A 21739-nucleotide genomic window follows, 5' to 3' on the forward strand; every position below is an offset into this window, starting at 1 on the left:
ACATACACACACACAAACACACACGCACACACACACACACACACACACACACACACACACACACACACACACACACACACACACACACACACACACACACACACACACACACACACAGTGATGGACTGAAGAAGACATTGCATTATTTCCTGGAGATAACCTTAACCTGATTCAAAGTAAAGGCCCTCAACCCTCATCTGCTGTGTGTTGGAGGAACATTGTTTTCATTTCAAAGCATCTCATGATACAGAGAAATCAGCAAGGACACCTAATTATTCATGTGCGGGGCCCTGAACAGATCACGAGAATGTGATTATTCCACAATGAGACAGGTGTGACACCTGCATGTGACTGGGTGTGTTTTAGGTTTAATCACCATGATATGTCTGGTCTGGTCACAGGCAGCGCCCCCATGACTAACAGAACACAACTCGTACTGCAAGTTTTTAAACGTACACGATGGAAACAGTGATGTGAAACTATGTTGTCACACTTCACACACATGTTAAGATCACATGACGGTTTAACCAGATGTCTATAAATATAAGTGTTGATCACTGCCTGATGACAAATGTTACGAACCACTCAAATATTTTGACATACCTGCAGACCTGTTTCTCTCTGCAGAGGCCTGTGCTGAGGTGTCTAGGAAGGTGGAGTCGGATCACTCAACAGATCGTTGTCTGTGCAGTCACTCTCCCCAGACTGAATTCACTTCGGCTGAGGAAGGAAAGCACTATTAAAATATTGTAGGCTAAGGATCCAGACTCTGAGCGTTGGCCTTTTCAACAGTAGGAGCGTATTACGCATTTTAGTTTTTCTGACTCATGTGTTTCTTTGCCTTCTAATATATTCTCTTCTTGTCATCTGAAGGTAAAGCTTTTCTAGAAACGATGACAGATTAATTCATTATTTATCTTTACTCAATCATGATTTTTCAGTTATTGCGTTATTGCTGCTTACTGATAAGTCTAGAGAACTCTTTAAAAGAACAAATCACAGTTCAGTTCACTATGTATAAGAATGAATCGATCTGGAGGTGGAGTATAATGTTTATTCCGGCTCACTATGAATTTAAAATTAGGGATGATCTTACTTTGAAGTCAGATAAGAATATTGTTGAGTCTGTTTTTTTAGAGCTCTCTGGTGTCTCTTGTGGAAATAATGTCTTTGTTGGAGCTATTTATCGCCCACCTGTCATCGAACTCTTCAATGACAGTCTGTTCCGTTCTCTTGACCTGATAAATAAAACATTTTACTCCAGTAAATGTTGAAAATTATTAAAACCACTTGGAAAGTATTGGAAAGAGAAAAGACTATATCTATACCCCAGAGCTTCCTTCAGTCTTTTTGGATGGTGAAAAGTATTTTAATCAAAAAACTTTTTTATCAAACCATTTGATATAGCTCAAAAATGTAATATATTTTTTAAAATATTGGTCATGAATTACGTTATATCACTTTATTATAATTGTGTTACATCACTGAATTATATTCCAACACATGTCCCCTCTATCTCTAATTGTATGCCCCCTGATAACTAAGAAATAAACAACATAATTAATCTTTCTTTATGTATTATTGTCCATGTGTTCCTTGTTTCAGGGCTGAGCAATGCGTGCGCCACTCGCTGTGAGCGCTGTGCGTGCAGACAGCATTTAGCGGAGCGGTGGGCTCTGATCGCTCTTTTAATGAAGTATCGATACAAAAAATATGCTAAATCACATCGTTTTTAACGTACGGGTACTTTGTTAGTATCGCTACACCGTGCAGCGTGACAGCAGCAGATGTAGCGGACTAACATTCAAGCTAACCTAACTTCCCAAACGCTGTGGACATCTGAACGCTGATTGGCCGAAACGCGACACGTCCCATCAAAGATGTTCTATTGCGAAGAAGAGCACCACTTCACATTTTCTCCGCATCTCACTGTAATCTCAACGGCAGCGGGCCAGGTGAAAAAATAAATAAATCGGAACGCGTCTCTGGTATTGTTCAGGGGGCCGGTCCAAATGTGGAGGCGGGCCGGATTCGGCCCGCGGGCCGTAGTTTGGGGACCACTGCTTTATAACATTGATTGTTGCAATGACTGTTAATGACCTGCAGATGTCATCATTCAGCCTGAACTGACAGAGGGACCTCAGCATTCAGCCAGTTTCAGTTAATTCAGTTCATTTACATCAGTGATATTTTTCTCAGACTAATACTTTAATATATTATCTGCAAAAGCTCCATACAGGTCAGAATAATGTAGGCCTTTATTTACAAAAGGATATTGCAGATCAGGTCATGAAGGATTATAAATGCTGGCGCACAGCTGCATCTCTCAGTAACAACACCTCTCTGACATGCAGCAGCAAAAATAATGTCACACATGTTATGTAATATCGAGCCCGTTATCATTTATTATGGTGAACGAAGTACTCTGATCGTTCACTTAAGTAGCAATACAATTAAAGTAGCATACCATAATGTAGAAATACTCTGTTAAAAAAAGTCTTGCATTGAACACTTTACTTAAGTAAAATTAACACAAATATTTGCATCAAAAATATACTTAACAAGTAACAATAAGCAGAAGGGCCCTTATCAGAATCATAGATATTATATTACAGGATTTGATGCATAAATGTGTTCATCGCTAAATGGTACAGCTGATAAAGGTGGAGCTGTTACTTAGTATTTTGTATTAATAATTTAAATATGTAAACAAACTAAATGTAGTAGAGAAAGGACAACATTTGCTTCAATATGAAGTGTCATAGACACACCCACACACACCCACACAACCACACACACACACGCACACACACGCACACACACACACACACACACACAGTGATGGACTTAGAAGACATTGCATTTATTTCCTGGAGATAACCTTAACCTGAGTCAAATAAAGTTGTATTCACATCCTAGAGGGTGAAATCAGATTACATTTGTGTGCATATATTTTGCTTGTATTTGATATTTAAATTGTTTCTTTGATGCACTTTGTATTCCTCTTTTTTTATTTCTTATTCTTGATCTATTGATATCATAATAGGTTGTTTTCTCAAAACAGTATTGGATCAGTATTGGCCCTCCTTTTTATATGTACCTTTTTATCTGTTTGTTTTTTCAAAATGAATGTCAATGTTTATGCCATTAAAAGATGTCAACAGCAGGTGCTAACCTTCTTCAGGCCACTGCCTGCTCTTGGTGAAGCAAATAATTAATCAATTTGATCAATTTAAATGGTTGTCAATAATAAATAAAGTTGTATAAATGCTCCAATACATACATCTTTTTTTAAAGTTATGTAACGTCATTAAACACCTCACAGCTAGAACCAGTGAGCTAAAGAGTTTATTCAAAAGCAGCCAATAATCCCACTGGAATACGTCAAACTGTGAGAGTGAGCAGGTTGAGTTGGGGTTAGATTTCAGGTGGGCAGCAACAACGTGGATGTAAAGGCTAAGGAGAAAGAAATAGATGATTATTTTGAGAATAAACTCATGATCTCTTATCTAGAGATGTTATGGGTCATTCTTTGTTCTAGACCTTTATGTTTTACTCCATATTGCGTCAAAACACCCTCCACTTCCCCTGCAGAACACAGCACAATGAGGAAGAGACGACAGACCGCAGTCCCCACACAGATTCCTCAGCTGGGCAGAAATTAAAACGTTTGATCTGAATTCTGAAGCCGTTTGTTTGGTGCCCGTAAATGGGGCTATTGTATGCAAATATTGCGCACAGAAGCATATGACCTCTCCAGTGCAGGGCAGTGGCTAGTGTGAGGGAAATCATTAGCAATGCAAAGTCATGGTGCTCTGATACTCTTGTTCACAGTCACAGATACAAAAAAAAAAATCTGCTAATGTTAACGTAAAGGTTTCTGGATGTGCCTTATTCCAAACTACAGCTGACGGTAAGTCTGCTTCATTTCAGATGATGTCGCTGAGGACAAGGCATCATTTTGTATTGTGGTCAGATGGTGAATCTGTGTATTTGGTAGTTTGAGTCAGGGTAGTTTGTGTTATGTTATGTCTTTTTCAGGAGTTTGTTAAATGTGTGTAGTTAGTGACAGATAACACTGTGACACTCAAGCAAGTATGTTTTTCCTCATATCTTTTCACAAAAATTGCCTTTCTTATGGTGATAATCAAACAAAACAGTATTTTGTAGTCCCTGAGTCATGTTTAGGAATAGCTATACAGGTGGGCACGAAGGGGAGTTGTCAGATTCTTCTGAATCATCATAGATTAAGAAAGATTCATTCTTTAATAAACATTAAAACACTTTAGGACCACAAATAATTGAGCTTTAATAGAATGACGATTATTGGACACCGTTAAGGAGGGTGCAGATGCCCACTTTGTATGCTTCACCGTGGCGACTAGTGAAAGCGTGTCACATGACACATGGTTGTTGCACTCTTAAGTGGCTTTCCAACTGCAGAGGGGAGCAGAGAGCCTTCCTTCTGCTCAGGGTTCACATCCATGCAAAACCAGCAGGTCAACACTGTCGTCTCCGCTGCCTCCTATGCCTCTTACGCCTCCTGCTGAGCCGGGTAACAACTCTGACATTTATACCACGGGAAACTCAACCAATAATGATCAGCACAGAGTAGATACAACTTTTTGGATGATTTGTAGGCTTGGAATTAATTCGGAACTGCAAAATTCCCTTTTGAGTGTCGGCCCCTATATATTTCTACAAAGGCACTATCATGTGAACTTGTATTTAAATACAGAATCTGCACTTTGGCTCACGTTGTGTTTGCTTAATAATATTTGGAAGTATTTCTAGTTTCTTTAATAATCTTTCAATGTTTTGGTTGTCACTGGCCAGATATACAACAGAAGATTGGAAATTGAAGCGGCAACCTCTTTACTGTGAGGCCACAATGTCAAATAATCTGCCAACTATTTTGTTGTTATTCTTTATGGATTATTCTTTATTATTATTATGTTTTGTAGGCTATTGTTCTAAAAAAATACTTGTAACTGGTTAATTTTCTGTCAATAAATTAATTGATTCATCATCCTATTATTACAGCTATAACATCTGCTGTGACTTAAGCCTCTGTTATACTTTGTGAATTGACAGAATCGAGACGTTGACATGTTCATAGTTCTCCATGGTCTCCATGTTCTTCATGTTCATCCACATCTGCGTTTTATAGGAAATTTTGGATGTGCAGACATTTAATTTCCAAAAAGGAACCCCAAGAAGGGCGATGCCTGATGACATAATTTGATGTGACTTTGGCGCACTACGGTATTATAAGTAAAGATCTAGAGTAGAGATTTTTGTTAGCAATTAAAATGAGAATATAATTTCAAACAGTGTTCAACTTGTAATAAATTGCTGGACTGCTCATCGAGTTATAGGAGAAATGTCACATTTATTTATTTAAAAATAATAATACACAAAAAAGGAAATACTAATGTTAATTTATTTCAGTTTATTTGTTTGTGTTATTTTTTAAATAATGTTGTGTTTCCACCAGATTTTTCGGTTGATTCTGCTCCATGTTCCTCAACTATTTACTGTATTGCATTATGCTCTCTCTGCAGTGGAAAAGCTTACAATGCAAAAAACCAAAACATATTTGGCACAATATTCTCTCAGCTGTTGACTATTTGATGTATTCTCCGTCAGACCAGGAACCAAAGATGAACTGGGTATCCTTTTATGCTGTCATCAGCGGTGTGAACAGACACTCCACAGGCATCGGTCGCATCTGGCTCTCGGTCCTGTTCATTTTCCGCATCCTGGTTCTGGTGGTTGCGGCGGAGAGCGTGTGGGGCGATGAGAAGTCCGGATTCACGTGCAACACCCAGCAGCCGGGCTGCAACAGTGTCTGCTACGACCACTTCTTCCCCATCTCCCACATCCGCCTCTGGGCGCTTCAGCTCATCCTGGTCTCCACCCCTGCCTTGCTGGTCGCCATGCATGTGGCCCACCGCCGCCACGTCGACAAGAGGCTCTACAAACTGTCGGGGCGGTCCAATCCCAAAGACCTGGAGCAGATAAAGACCCAGAAGATGAAAATCTCAGGGGCTCTGTGGTGGACCTACATCATCAGCCTGATGTTCCGAATCGTCTTAGAGGTCACCTTTACGTATCTGTTTTATATGATCTACCCTGGTTACAAGATGATCCGGCTGGTGAAGTGCGACTCGTACCCCTGTCCCAACACCGTGGACTGCTTCGTGTCGAGGCCCACAGAGAAGACTGTCTTCACCGTGTTCATGCTGGCTGTATCGGGGGTTTGTATTCTGCTCAACATTGCAGAGGTGATCTTCTTAGTCTGGAAGGCCTGCAGTAAGCATCTGCACGCAGCTGGAGACTTGACTGTGCGAGCTTGGATCCAACGAAAGCTCTGCTCTTACTAACAAAACACACAGATTTCATATTGCACAAAACATATATGTGACCTTGGATCCATGCGACAGCCGTTGATTTAACTTGTGAGTAAGGTGCATATAATACACTGTATATTGCAGTTTGACATGGGATGGTTTATCCAGTGGTTTATAATGTCAGTGGCAACGCATTACATGCCAAAGTGGGGAAGGTATTGTTCAAACAACACGTGTTCTCACCAGTCTGGAAATAATACTTTGAAGAATTCGCACAGGAACTAAAGTTTACATATTCTGTCATGAACCTAAAGACTGTATACAGCAGCTCTTTGTACTGACACGATATAATTGCTTTTTATTGAAGCCAGTAGCGATCAATTAAGTAACATGTTTTAAAGAAATATGCCAACTGTCTTGAAATGAAAGTATTTAATCATGAAATGTGACACAGGCTATTTAAAATAATCACAGAAGTGTGTGAGAAATACAATGTAGTAATATTTCAGGCATTTTTATTTATAATATTCTATTATTTACATTAAATATGATCACAAACATCATGTGTTTGCCTAATCGTCATTGTGGCAGCGGGGGGTGTTTAAGCTCGGCTGCAGAGTGGGTGGAGCGGGGGTGTGGTTCAGGGAACGGTGTCTGATTGTCATCAGCTGATGACAATCTGGGGTTGTGTATCTGCGAGGCTCTGTCCCCATAAAGGAGCTGGACAGGAGGAAGAGGGGAGCCATGAGCAGAGACACAGTCGGCGGTCAGAGCGCTCAAATAAAAACACGTTACCAACGTTCCCTCTGGTTGCGCATTCCTTGGGGCTTAGGGGGCAAACCTGTCACACTGGAGCCAAACGTGGGACCCCTTTAAAAGAAAAGAAAAAAATTTTTTTTTACAAAATAGAATTTTTTTTTCTCGCCTCAAATGGAGAGCGTCGAACAAAACCCAGATCGGCCAACCCAGCATGTGATGTTGCTGGGGCAGATGCTGTGTCAGATGGCAGCAACGATGAAGGACCAGGCGGAGGCAGACCGGCAGATACTGTGGAGGCTCCTGGGCCAGGCAGAGGAGCAGACTCGGGCCCTGGAACTGCTCGCCGCCCAGGCCACGGCGGCTACACCTATCCCTTCCCCCTGGGCGGGGGTGGAGCTGAAGAAAATGACGGCGGAGGACGACGCACAGTCATTTTTGGAGACGTTCGAGACGGTGGCGGAGACATGCGGCTGGCCAACGGGGGAGTGGGCGGTGCGCCTCCTGCCCCTGCTCACCGGGGAGGCGCAGACTGCGGCCCTGGGCCTTCCCCCAGCTTCACGCCACAGTTACACGGACGTGCGGAAGGCGGTGATTGATCGGCTGGGGCTGACTCCTGAGGATCACCGGCGGCGCTTCCGCGAGACGACGATGGGGCCCGATGACCGGCCATTCGCATACGCGCAACGGCTGAGGGACGCCGCGACGAGGTGGCTGCAGCCCGGAAGCACAAGAGAGGCGCAGGCGGTGGCAGAACGGGCGATCCTGGAGCAGTTTGTTGGAGGGTTGCCGGCGGAAACGTCGACATGGGTCTGCTGCCACCGCCCAACATCGCTGGAGGCCGCCGTCACGCTGGCGGAGGACCACCTGGCGGTGCACCCCGGCGGCCAGGCAGACAGCGACGGCGCACTGGCTCCGGCCAGGCCGATGCAGACCCTGACGCGACCCATACCGGCCCCAGTAAAACACGGCACCCTTCCCAACCCACAGGTAGTCCCTCAAATGCCAGGGCAGGAGTGTTGGAGGTGCAGGCAGCCCGGACACATCCGGCGGGAGTGTCCGCGGATGGAGGTGGGCCAGGTGATCCGGGTTGCCGGCTCTCCAACACCCTCCCCAGGTCCGGGAGCGACATACCGTGTACCGGTAAGAATCCAGGGGGGTATACATCAGGCAATGGTGGATTCCGGCTGTACACAGTCTATGATCCACCAGAGCCTGGTTCAACCAGGGGCATTGGTGGAGGCATTGTGGGTGAAGATAAGGTGTGTGCATGGGGACATTCACGAGTATCCCATAGTGTCAGTGGAAATTAGACATGGGGGTAAAAAGCATAACGTGAAGGTTGCGGTTAGCTCCCGCCTTACGCACCCCTTAATCTTGGGAACCGATTGGCCGGGCTTTGATAAGTTAATGGGGAAGACTGCGGGGGTGCGTTCACGGCAGACAGGGTCATGCGGTGTGTGCGCCGTGCTCAGCGGTGACGCGAGGTCGTCCGACACTGCAGACGGGGAGGGGAACCGGTGGAGCCTCCTATGGCGACTCCTCCGGCTCCGAGTTTCACTCCATGGAAGATTTTCCACTCGAGCAGTCTCGGACGATACTCTACGCTCAGCCTTTGACCAAGTGATACGAATTGATGGTCAGCTGGTGCGCCCTGACGCAGCGCAGACATATCCGCACTTTACATTGATCAGGGACAGACTGTACAGAGTGAGCCGTGACATTCACACAGGGCAGGAAAGCACCCAGTTGCTGGTGCCGAAGAGCCGCCGGGAAATGGTTTTCCAGGCGGCTCACTATAACCCGATGGCTGGTCACATGGGGTATGATAAAACTCTGGACCGGATAATGACCCGATTTTATTGGCCGGGCATCCGGGCGGATGTGCGCCGTTGGTGTGCGTCCTGCCCGGAGTGTCAATTGGTAAACCCTCCGGCCATTCCGAGGGCACCGTTGCGCCCTCTGCCATTAATGGAGGTTCCATTTGAGCGAATCGCTATGGACCTCATCGGGCCATTTCACCGGAGTGCACGCGGATATCGCTTTGTGTTAGTCTTCGTGGATTACACAACACGATACCCGGAGGCGGTGCCCTTGCGCAACATTTCTGCAAAGAGTGTCGCGCAGGCGCTGTTTCAGGTCATCTCCCGAGTCGGAATCCCGGAAGAGATTCTGACTGACCAGGGCACCCAGTTCATGTCAAGAACACTGAGAACTTTACGGGTTACTGGGCATCAAGTCTATTCGGACCAGTGTGTACCACCCACAGACCGACGGTCTGGTGGAGCGTCTGAATAAGACTTTGAAGTCCATGATCCGTAAATTTATTAATGACGATGAACGTAATTGGGATAAATGGCTTGACGCTCTGTTGTTTGCAGTACGGGAGGTTCCCAGGCCTCCACGGGATTTTCGCCCTTTGAACTTTTGTTCGGCAGGACTCCACGGGGGGTGCTCGACCTCATTAAAGAAAACTTGGAGGAGGGGCCGAGCACCAGTAAGAACGAGATCCAACACGTCCTGGACCTGCGAGCAAAACTCCACACACTGGGTCAGCTGTCACGTGAGCATTTGCTCCAGGCCCAGGAGCGTTAGCAGCGGCTGTACAACAGAGGTGCCAGGCTGAGACAATTCACACCGGGAGAGAAGGTACTTGTATTGCTTCCTTCTTCCAGCTCTAAACTCCTCGCCAAGTGGCAAGGGCCCTTTGTGGTCACACGGCGAGTGGGGCATGTCGACTATGAGGTGGTGCGTTCTGATAGGGGCGGAGCTACACAGACTTACCACCTCAACCTCCTAAAAGCATGGAGGGAGGCGGAGTCTGTTTCTCTGGTGTCCTCGGTATCTGAGAGAGGAGCTGGGGCCTGAGGTCCCAAAATCCACCAATCCAGCCTCGCTCCTTTGTGAAGACCGTCTCTCCGGGACCCAGAAAACAGACATTGCCCGGTTGCAAAAGCAGTTTGCTGATGTGTTCTCTCTCCTTCCAGGACGCACAAACCTCATAGAGCACCAGATTGAGACTCCTCCGGGCGTGACGGTGCGTTTACGACCCTACAGGTTACCTGAACACAAGAGAAAGGTGGTTCAGCGGGAATTGGCTGCAATGCTGGAGATGGGGGTAATAGAAGAGTCCCACAGTGCCTGGTGTAGTCCCATTGTTCTTGTGGTCAAGAAGGATGGGTCTATTCGGTTCTGCGTGGACTATCGCAGGGTGAACGAGGGTCACGGTTCGATGCTTACCCAATGCCCCGGGTCGACGAGCTCCTGGACCGACTGGGCACTGCGCGTTTCTTTACGACACTGGATTTAACCAAGGGCTACTGGCAGATTCCTCTGTCGCCAGAGTCTAAGGAAAAAACGGCCTTCTCCTCTCCGTTTGGGTTATACCAATTCACCACGCTTCCTTTTGGGTTGTTCGGAGCCCCAGCCACCTTTCAACGCCTCATGGACCGGGTGCTGCGGTCCGCACGCTGCATATGCTGCCACCTACCTGGATGATGTGATCATACACAGCACCACCTGGGCGGAGCATGTGCAGCAGGTGGGCGCGGTGCTGGAGTCCCTGAGGCAGGCGGGGCTTATGGCCAACCCGGGGAAGTGTGCAGTTGGACGGAGGGAGGTACGGTATCTGGGGTACCACTTGGGCGCCGGGCAGGTGCGCCCTCAGGTGGACAAGACCGCCGCCATCGCAGCCTGCCCGCGGCCCAAGACGAAAAAAGAGGTGAGGCAGTTTTTGGGGCTGGCGGGCTATTACAGGCGGTTCATCCCGAACTTTGCGGAGCTGACCAGCCCCATGACTGACCTGACCCGGAAAGGTGCCTCAGATCCGGTCCAGTGGACGGAGCGGTGCCAGTTGGCGTTTGAGGAGGTAAAGCAAGCTCTCTGTGGGGAACCACTCCTCCACACACCTAACTTCTCTCTCCCTTTTACTCTGCAGACTGATGCGTCGAACAGAGGGCTGGGGGCCGTTTTGTCCCAGCAGGTAGAGGGGTTTGACCGCCCCGTGCTGTACATCAGCCGCAAACTGTCGGAGAGGGAGGGCAGGTACAGCACGGTGGAGAAGGAGTGCCTCGCCATCCGGTGGGCGGTCGACTCCCTGCGCTACTACCTCCTGGGACGCTCATTCACCCTCTGGTCGGACCACGCCCCGCTCCAATGGCTCCACCGCATGAAAGATACCAACGCCCGAATCACTCGGTGGTATCTGGCTTTACAGCCTTTTAATTTCAAAGTGATCCATAGGCCGGGGGCACAGATGGTCGTGGCCGACTTCCTCTCCCGCTCTCATGGGGGGGAGTAGGTTAGGCCGGATGTTGGCCCGGCCTAAGTCGAGCGGTGGAGGTATGTGGCAGCGGGGGGTGTTTAAGCTCGGCTGCAGAGTGGGTGGAGCGGGGGTGTGGTTCAGGGAACGGTGTCTGATTGTCATCAGCTGGTCTGATGACAATCAGACCAGCTGATGACAATCTGGGGTTGTGTATCTGCGAGGCTCTGTCCCCATAAAGGAGCTGGACAGGAGGAAGAGGGGAGCCATGAGCAGAGACACAGTCGGCGGTCAGAGCGCTCAAATAAAAACACGTTACCAACGTTCCCTCTGGTTGCGCATTCCTTGGGGCTTAGGGGGCAAATCTACCGGTGATGGCCACGAACCTGTCACAGTCATAGATTGAGTCTAATGGACTGGAGGATTTTTGTTTTTTTTTCTAGAGAGATATTGTACTAATACATGGAAAACATGTTAAATCAATGACATTGTTGAATACTAATTCCTTATTTCCTATAGATAAAAAGAGAAATAACCATCAAAATGCACTACTACTTCCATAATTTGTTATATAATCCTTGTGCCTCACTAGGGATATTTCTGGTTTTTAAGTCGATTTTTTTCCTGTATTTTGGAAGATCGTCCTCAACTCCCATAATAATCAGTGTACAGCTAAAAACACTCAGACCCTTGAGGAACAAAATGTACCCATTCAAACCACAATTATTTAACAACCATTACAGCATCAAATCGTGTATTATATTTTATTCTCGAGCGCTGGTTTTTAAATTGTAGTAATTCTCTCGTGCATTAACCCAGAGGGCAAATATATACTATTTTCCTGGTTTCCACGAGTAGCTTTGCTGCTGTATTATGTAGTACGGCAGTGTTTGATGCAATACATCAAAATTAGTGTTATAATTGACATTAAAAAACATCCTAGCATTTATAACACACAGAATAATCATGAAAACACAACAGTGGCATTACATAAAAGAAACAACAACTGGTATTTAACTAGTGGAAGGTATAATATGCAGTCTTTTCATAAAAAAACCAATATATAGACTGATACAAAATGAATCCCTCTCAATCCTTATATATGACCAAATAGTGGCAGAGAACCTGCCCTCTGGCTGCATTTTCTCTCTTATTCTTCGTTTGCTGTGTTCGGGACATTTCAGCAAAGAGCCTCTGGGCCCCGTCTTGGGCCCCGCCTTGGGCCCCACCCTTCAGTGTCTGATACCGAGGCACTAGGCACCCGTTAGGCCTTTGATACAGAGCGGTTAGCGGTTAGACGACAAACGGGCTGCGACATTGCAGTTTGTTTGTATGTGCTTCAGTGTTTTCCCTGCATGCTCGTGCCGTGTGCAGTACTGCTACCCCCCCCCCCCCCACACACACACACACACACACACACACACACACCCCGAACCTTTGATTTGTTTGATTTAATGAACTGTTCTTGCTAATGCTTCGTTCAGTCACCAGCTTGCTACACTCTCATTTACGTAGCATTCGGAAAATAATTAATTGATTGTACTCTCTGAAAATGACTGAACATGTGGTGGTGATGATCGGGGCTGAAGTTGGATGAAAGATGTAACTTTGCAAAAGTGGAAAGTAATATTTCTGGCAGTTTATTTATGTGGCCATGTTTCTTATCAATGACATCCGAGCAACATTTTTTCCTTTAAAGCGTTGCACAAGTGTTAAATTCATCCATTTTGACGCTGTATGTTTCCATGTTGTCGGTACACAGTCGAATAAAATCAACCATACTTTGTGTAATTGTGAGTTCTTTACTAGATTTTCTCTTCAAACCCAAAATGTGATTTCCAAATGTAAAAACAAATGACGACACATGCTGAAATTACTCTTGTGAATTGTCTGTGAACTCTTAACTTGTCCGTTTGACTGTGATGGGAGAGCTCCAACATGAAACAGGTGACCATTGTTCTGGTTCACAGTATTTTGATAGGATTTAATGACTAAGTGAAAATGGCTCTAACATTACCAGAGAGCAACACTTATACCGTAATTGCAAGAATAAATGAATCTAAAGTTTTGCCACTTTCCGAAGCGTGAATGACACTCCATCACAAATTGTACAGGAGTGGCGACGTTGCCATCTCTAGACGGGACATCTTCGGAGCCGCGTTGCCACCTGTGAGGAACCGTCTGAGGCTGATTGGGTTCTTCTTAAGCTGCTTCTGCAGGCCAGAGAGCAGAGTGTTGTGTTATCAATAGCTTGGCCATGTAAGGGGTCAGTGTGTGGCTGACAATGGTTGACCCCGTGGACAGCTGGACCTGAAGTGACCGAGCATGAGGGCATTTCTCTTTTTATGGAACGCGTCGACACACACCATCTGTGTTCAGACGGACGTGAAGCATCTCGGCAGCACTGAACCAAAAATCCAATTCCTCCACCATCTGGTATTCCTGCTTATAACGAGTATTAGTGGTGACTGTGTGTGAGCGAAGTTGTTCCATTTTTGTCGGGCATCTCAGTACCGCCCACACGTTTTGATGAGCAGATTGGCAAAGTATTTATAGAAGTTCATCACGAGGAGGCTGTTTTTGATTATTATTGATTTTCTCATAGCTTATAAGTTGAAACCATTGCGCAGCGTTTTGTTTGCCATGCACGACACTTCTTTTGTGTACAAAACCTTCATACAATATAACATCTATTTGTAAAGAGGACTTTCTACAACCTAAAAGCACAGAAGAAATTACAACATACAGTGTTGTCCTCTCAGCCACCTAACTGTAAGGGAAGTCATTGTTTATGATTTTAAATTCCTCTATTATAGTTTTAAGTCAGATTTTAATATATATATATATATATAATTTTAAAAATAATTTAAAGTAGGATTTTAATATATATATATTAAAATTTTAATATATATATATTAAAATCCTACTTAAAATTATAATAGAGGAATTGTGTGTGTGTGTGTTTGGATGAAAATGTGCAGTGGAAAGTACAAGACCTGCCAGTTGTCTTATGTACAGTGTGTGAGTAAATGTTGGTGTTGTGTGGTCTGCACCACTAAACTTTGAGTTGATACAAAGAATAAAGAGCATCCATGCAGTCTAGAGAACAGGGTCAAGTTTGTAGAGCTTCTTTTTCTGTATTCGTGTTACCACCACGCACAAAGCTTATCAGTCCCTCGTCAGGCAGCAACGCTCGCTGCAGCGCTGAGTGAAGGCTCGACAGTGTCTGACGCTCCTCCACACTGTCAAGGGTCACCGCGAGAGTGACAACAAAGCCACTCCCATCCCGGTGAATTATATTTAGATCCCCCCCCCCTGACATGTACGACTAACCTGCATCCTCACTGGACTCTGCAGCTGCCACTCCGTTGAACGGTAACACCTCTTGAGCGAGGGGTTTTATACTTTTCCTACGAGTGGGAATGTTTTCATCTGTGCTGGCACAGAGAGCGGAGGGGCTTTAGTCGTGGTGGCTTGTTGAACACAGGCCATTGATCAGGTCGGAGAGGCGGGATCAGAGAACCCCCGGTTAAAACTGTCTGAGAGAAGTTTATCTTCAGGAGAAGATGGCCTCTCTGTGAGCGGAAGAGGCCGAGTCACCGACTGACTCTGGATCTGCACTGCTGTAGGAGATGAACATTATCAGGTACGTTTTTCTCAATGAAGATACGCAAGATGATCTTTTTTAATGTCTAACTTAATATTCAAATACATGATGGGCCATCCCCAGTTTCTTTTATATAGTATATCTGCATAGAACACTGAATAGCTCAGTATTAAGTAGACTAACAACAGTTACTACTGTGTGAAAAGGGTTGATCTTTAACATATCCTTCCATTTCTGGTTGGCAATCTTTACGTTTTTCAAACAGGTTTTCCGATTCACAATATGTGTACTTCTGATCACAGGAACAAGTACAACTATTTATAAAGAACATGTTTGCCTATGTTGTAACCAATAGGCCCCTGACATCTAAACTAGAAGCCTAATTCTGGAGTCGGGAGCACTGTTGGCGACTGTGTCACAAGATCTAGGAGTCTCGCCTGCCTGCTCCAGGGCTTTCTCTCACACACAGTCAGCTGTGTCCTTGCCTTTTTTATTAGCCTTTGAATAGAGCACAACTTCCGGGAATACAAACAGCGAATTCATAATAAATCAGTGTCTCCACTGTAGTGTTTGTGGGGTAACTGTAGAAAAAACAAATACCATATTTCTAATAGTTAATGTGGAAGGCCATGTGCAAATTTCACAGAAACTAAGCGGTTTGGACTTAATGTCCTGATTGGATTGATTGCGATTATGTGCAGATTGCCAACTGAAGTTATTATGAAGAAGAGTCAGATATTTCATGGACTCACTCGATGGGATTTCGCCAGGTTTCCCACATTAAGTGCGTGACCCAGATATCATGCGGCAATATGTGTCAGTGATTTATTTGGATCCTGTCGTGACCACTAAATTTCCCAATAAAGCTGCTAGAATAAATACTCCAAATCACAGTATAAACTCCAAAGTGTGTATTCACACCGTATTCATGCTGCCCTAGAGTGGTAAAAAAAACATCAGTTATAAAATGTCTCTATTTTAATATTGTATTCAAGTAATTTTTTGGTTTCACAGCCAAACCATATCAAAGCGAGGGCCTGATTTGTAGCTTTAGGACATACTGCGCCAAGTCTTGGAGTTGGAATGGCTAAACCAGAGTCTGCCACATTACTGCATGCTCATTTGAACCAAGTACATTTATTTGTACTCCCTCTCCTTACAGGTGTCTCTTCTGGTTTTTTCTGTACATTGAGTCTTCATTTGTGAGCCAGCATGGGAGACTGGAACTTGTTGGGGAAGCTGCTGGAGAGTGCCCAGGAACACTCCACCGTTGTGGGCAAAGTCTGGCTGACGGTGTTGTTCATCTTCCGCATCCTGGTGCTGGGATCCGCCGCCGAGAAGGTGTGGGGCGACGAGCAGTCCGGCTTCACGTGTGACACCAAGCAGCCCGGTTGTCAGAACGTCTGCTACGACAAGACCTTCCCCATTTCTCACATCCGCTTCTGGGTGCTGCAGATCATCTTTGTCTCCACGCCCACTCTCATTTATCTGGGCCACATCCTTCATCTGGTCCGCATGGAGGAGAAGGAGGAGCAGAAAGAGAAGGACCTGGCCTTGCAGAGTGAAAAACAGCAGCAGTTACATGTAACCAAAGCCAAGAAGACCCCAGTCAAAGACAACCTGGGCCACGTGCGTTTGAAAGGCGCACTGCTGCGAACCTACGTCTTCAACGTTATCTTTAAGACCCTGTTCGAAGTGGGCTTCATTGTAGCTCAGTACTTGCTGTACGGTTTCGAGCTCAAGCCGATGTACACCTGCGACCGCTGGCCTTGCCCCAACAGGGTGAACTGCTACATCTCTCGACCCACCGAGAAGACGATATTCATCCTGTTCATGCTGGCCGTGGCCTGCATCTCTCTGCTGCTCAACCTGGTGGAAATGTACCATTTAGGTTTCACCAAGTGTCACCAGGGTCTCCGATACAAGCGGTTGCAGCAGGCTGCAGGTGAGACTACCAAGGCCCTAAACGCGGTGGACATGCCGTATGTGCCGAACTACAACTTCTTTACCGGTCATCCGGCCGTGCCTGAACCTTTCCCCACGGACTCCAAGTTCAGCATGGCCGAGCCGAGCGCTGCCTACAGCCCCTACAACAGCAAAGCGGTTTACAAGCAGAACAGAGACAATATGGCCGTGGAGAGAAAAGGTAAACCAGAGGGAGACGACGGGAAGAAAATCTCCAGCCCTGTTTTTGAGCTGCCCGTTGAAAGTCCACGCAGAAACAGTCAGTCAAGCAAGCAGAGCAATAACAAGAGCCGACTGGACGACCTGAAGATCTAGTGAGCTGTGTTTCTACCCGAGATTCAGGAACAACATGCATTTGTCTGTAAAATCTTTTTGCACAAGTATGGAAGACTGTTACTATTGAGTGACCCGATTTGAGAGTGCACAAGGACAGCTTTGTAATTGCAGGACATGTGAGCGACAAACAGGCTTTAATAGAACATATTGTACCAATGAGAGTCTTTTTGGTCAAACTTTTCTTAGATTAAACCTGAGAGATTAAGTAACATGATTTTCAAAAGACAGAAATGCTGAACTCACAAGGAGTTTGTGTGTGATGGACCGCAACTTTGAAAACAGTAAGCAAAGGAGGCGACACTTCTCATTCAAATCATAATTCATTGAATTCCTCCTGTGGTATGACATGATCAGCTACGAGCGAAATGCAATTGTTTACAAATGCCGTAAACACACGGCATTGCTCTTGCGTTTTCTGATGTGTTGATTTGCAGATTATGAGCAAATTAGTTTTGAATTTGCTCAATAGTTTTGGCAGAAATGGACTTCCAAACTCGTGGGTGGTAAAGATGCAGCAGATTACTTGAGAATTGTTTTGCAGTTCACTGTGAAAACTGTGAAACGGAAAATATGTCGAAGCAAAAGCAAAAAGCTGTTGTTGGACAACAACGAACATGTTGCAGTACTGTTTCTGGACAAGCTTTTAACAACCAAATTATTGGCAACAAACGTCAATATGCTCATTTTGATTTTGAAAGTAGATATGTTGAAAAACACAAACATTCAATTGTCATTACTTACTTGTAGTTTGATTAAACTGCATGGTTATCAGGCTGGCAACCAGGCATCAGCTTTTTGAAAATAGTATCGCCACTTGAATTCCCCTTAAACTCCTTTTGAGTATTTATGATTATATGCAGTTATACATCAGCGACATAAGGAAAATGTAACTTGTAAGAATAAAAGCTTCACTACAGTAACCAAACACGTTTCTTTTGTAGCTTGTGTTTGATCGGATACTTTACAGAATTTGAATCTGAAGTGTCCACGCTCCTTTCCTGAAGGACACCAACAGTGCAGCTGTTGTCAGGTTCCTCACAGAACCCTCCAGATGAATCCCACCCACCGCTGGTTGTTGGTTCATCCGTTGCCTCCCTTTAAAATGTTGGTTTTCTGGACCTTTGTGCTGATTCCCACTACAGATCCATTTCAGAGACGACCTCCAGCCGGTCTCTCTTCTGCTTAGTCAGCTGGTTTCCCTCTAACTTACAGCCGAAGAGACTTAAACACGACCTCATGAAGAGGATTTCAGGGTTGCAAGTTTTTTATGATGTTACTATCTTGTCAAGAAATAGCCAAAGGCCAAGATTTGGCTCAGATTTGGTTGCCAACTTCTCAAAATGGTTGCCAAAGGCAACCTGGCAACTGTTACTGGCCTTCTTAAAAGTGTTCTAATATTCATATTCTAATAGCAGATATATTGTGATCATCGAAAGGCAACACATGACATTGAGTCCTTGAATACTTATCGTAAATATTTAATATTCTGATATACTGGCAGTATTTCTGCTGCTAACAGTCCATGAGCCATTTGGGATCAGATAGCACAGGAACAGCCATCCCATCCTTCTCCATGAAGGCTTTCAATTCTGCTCTCAACCCAAAAAGACTCTTCAAAACGTTTCCCCTTCTGAGCCAACGTAGCTCGTGAAGTAGAGCACAGGGCCTGCTGGCTGATGGATAATGCAGTGCAGAGCAATGGTCTCTTCCACACCCTCCACACCATCCTCTCTGCCACTGTGTTGGCTGAAAGGATGATTTTGCTAAACTGGCCCTTCTTTTCAGGACAGACTATACTTGCAGCATGTAACATGCACTTTTTGATGAACTTGCCTTCTTTGAATGGCTTTCCCGCCTTAGCAATCATCTCACTCGCCACGTAGCTAGCTACAACTGCCCCATACCTCTCTTTGCTGGCTTTCTTGGAAAAGATCTTGTCGCCTCAGTAGACATGTTTTAAGATTAGCGACCAGGTCCTCTCTCTCCTCTCCATGGTATTTTGTGCATACTCCTCAACATTACTCAACGTCTAGTTGAGTAATGACATCTGATGTTGTATTCCTTGTGCAAAGCGACTTTCTCCGTGCTTATAAGACACGTCGGGGTGCCTCTGTGCTCACCCAAAAAATATACAGTCTTCCACTTTTCCTGAAATTATCTCTGCTCGTCGCCAACCTTTCTCTCCACGGCAGGTTTTGAGAAAGACAGGGCTGGGCTTGGGTGACAGGATATATTTTCCTTCCACTTGGTGTCACTCTGGAATCACGTTTCAACCAAGTGACTAACGTTGCTAATTCGCGTTGTAAATATAAATCGCCCAGGGCAACGACTCGGCAAAAGGTCTGCGTGTAAGAAAAACGTGCGGGCCGCACTAACACTGAACTTTGATGTCAAGTAGGGGACAACAAAATATCGTCCCGCGGGCCGCGAGTTTGGGACCCATTGTTTAGATCCTCTGATCGATTGAACACAGCCTCCTGTGGGAAACTGCTTTCATGTCTGTTTGAATGCCACACTCTCACCTTATTGGATGAGAGTGGGTGACCATTATTTGAAGGAGCCAATCAAAAACAAGTCTTGTACTGAAGGGATCAGATTGGTGAAAACAAAACATAAAACGTAGAAAAGTTGAATGGACAATAAACCAAACTGCTCAAACAACATTAAAATCCGATGCTGTCGTAAATCAATAACTACCTAATTTGAAAGATGTGTCTAACTGTGATCTGCCATTATTTGATTTGCCAAGTGTGTCAATGCAGCACTTGCCAGCCAGAAGCTGCCATTTTGACTGCTTGTTTCCAGCAGCTGCAGCAAACATGCACAGACTGTGCGGTGTGGACCCATGTCCAAAACACATGCCATCATACACTGGTGAGAGCTCTGCTTCAAAGACGTGCTCACTGCTGCTATAAATAGCTCTCATGCAGACTTGCAGGAGCATTGTGAGAGTATTGGGGGTAGGGGGGCAAAGGTTTCTATGCTTGCATCGGCAACCATGACAAGTTGTTGCAGACAATGTAACCCGAGTAGAGGTTTGCATACGGCAGTGTGTCTTCTGAACTCTTCTATGCAGCTGATTAACAACCACAAATGTTTCATTCATTCAGTCAAATATTGTAAATGCGCATTTTGAAGTGAGAATGCTTCAGTGTCAGTGGCCCAGTATGCTTAGATATCCAGAAATGACTAAAGGGGTAGTTTGGATCTTTTGAAGTGGGCTTGTTCATAGTTAGTGAATTAGCTATAGTCGTCGGCCTTTGGAGTGGGAACTGAAGTTGTTCTATCCATCTATGTTCTTTTCAAAGCCACAAGACTCCACTGACTAAACAATAGTTTTACTTGCTGGTCTGCTGCCGTCGTGATCGTTTCATTTGATTGTGTAATTGTGTGATTTTGATGAATTCGATGTCACCCTTTAAAACACCAGTCACACAATAACACAATCTAACTCAGCGATCGAGGCAGTTAGAGAACAGCATCCCGTGTTCATACTCTTATTCTGGCTTTGAAGAGAACGTAAGTACGCACTTCAGGTCCCCATCAGAAATGTCTGTCTGACGGCTCGGTAAAGAGTGAAAATATATTAGGTATTGCTCTTTTTAAATGGAACATTTAATCTTTCTGACGTCCCCGCCCACCGCTTAGCTTCCGTGCCCATAATAATGTCTGCTCCTCCAAACTGCTGACATGCCGACTGCCATCTAATGTGGCTAATACACTGATACATAATTACCTCGTTCAAAAATACTTTAAAAGATTCAAACTGTCCCTTTAAGGTTGGCTTTCATCAATGTTATGAAACACGATAAGACCTCTCGAACCTCTGGAGCCGCCCAATCTCTCTTGACAGGACAAGAATGAAAACTGAACAGGTGATGAGGATGCAACCAAATCTCTGAGCCAGAATAGTACGGCCGATATGTGCAGAAACCATCCGTCACAGAGTCACACTGATACTCGGAAAGAGTGCCGGCTTGAGGCGCAGTTAGTGAGGGGACATTTCAGTGTGAATGGGGTTTTATTGTTTGCTTTCTATATGGTCCCATGCTTTTGTCATGCCTAAAAGAGGCTATTTCTGTGACGGTAAAACACCAAGTGTCAATCATAAAGTCTGATTTTCAGGTCAAAATATGAAGAACTTGGAAGACAAACAACGTTTGTGCTTTTCTTTCTCCAAGATATTAAAACTTGGCATGCAGGATGTTTTGAAAGCGAGTGAGTCATTTTGGAGTTTCGTTCACCAGGTGGATACAAACATCACTTCAAATGACGATTGTGGCTCCATTACTGCTGGCAAATAACCACCAGGTGTAATGTTCCGAGTGGGCCTGCTAAACATACTTTACATATTTTGGGGCGGCTGTAGCTCAGTGGGGTAAGAGGGCCGTCCTGCAACTGCAAGGTTGTGGGTTTGATCCCCGCTCTCCCCATTAGTTGCAAGTCGAAGTGCCCTTGAGC

General features: G+C 45.2%; 2 protein-coding genes across 3 annotated transcripts; both read left to right on the top strand.

Annotated features, from left to right (window-relative positions):
- The first annotated feature begins 3819 nt into the window (after window positions 1–3819).
- Window positions 3820–6775, top strand: LOC130190114 (gap junction beta-1 protein-like). Of its 2 annotated transcripts, none has more exons than XM_056409325.1 (2): window positions 3820–3913; window positions 5655–6775. In XM_056409325.1, exon 2 carries the CDS (start codon window positions 5664–5666, stop codon window positions 6384–6386), a length of 723 nt encoding a protein of 240 aa, XP_056265300.1. In that variant the 5' UTR covers window positions 3820–3913; window positions 5655–5663; the 3' UTR covers window positions 6387–6775. The 2 variants fall into 2 exon arrangements, with proteins under 2 accessions (XP_056265300.1, XP_056265292.1); XM_056409317.1 differs by lacking the exon at window positions 3820–3913 and adding an exon at window positions 4528–4555 and having other exon boundaries at window positions 5650–6775.
- Window positions 6776–13966: 7191 nt separating this feature from the next.
- LOC130191863 (gap junction alpha-3 protein-like) lies at window positions 13967–18203 on the top strand. The gene is made up of 2 exons (XM_056411584.1): window positions 13967–15016; window positions 16140–18203. Exon 2 carries the CDS (start codon window positions 16190–16192, stop codon window positions 17255–17257), a length of 1068 nt encoding a protein of 355 aa, XP_056267559.1. The 5' UTR covers window positions 13967–15016; window positions 16140–16189; the 3' UTR covers window positions 17258–18203.
- The last annotated feature ends 3536 nt before the right edge of the window (window positions 18204–21739 follow it).

This window comes from Pseudoliparis swirei, chromosome 3, assembly GCF_029220125.1.
Source record: "Pseudoliparis swirei isolate HS2019 ecotype Mariana Trench chromosome 3, NWPU_hadal_v1, whole genome shotgun sequence".
NCBI classification, from domain to species: Eukaryota; Metazoa; Chordata; class Actinopteri; order Perciformes; family Liparidae; genus Pseudoliparis; species Pseudoliparis swirei.

Bases quoted from the DNA above. Each gene is read 5' to 3' on its own strand.
- LOC130190114 (XM_056409317.1), top strand. From the start codon at position 4,528: ATGCCTCTTACGCCTCCTGCTGAGCCGG. The intron at 4,556-5,649 runs GTAACAACTCTG...ATTCTCCGTCAG, and splicing joins TACGCCTCCTGCTGAGCCGG to ACCAGGAACCAAAGATGAAC.
- LOC130191863 (XM_056411584.1), top strand. From the start codon at position 16,190: ATGGGAGACTGGAACTTGTTGGGGAAGCTGCTGGAGAGTGCCCAGGAA.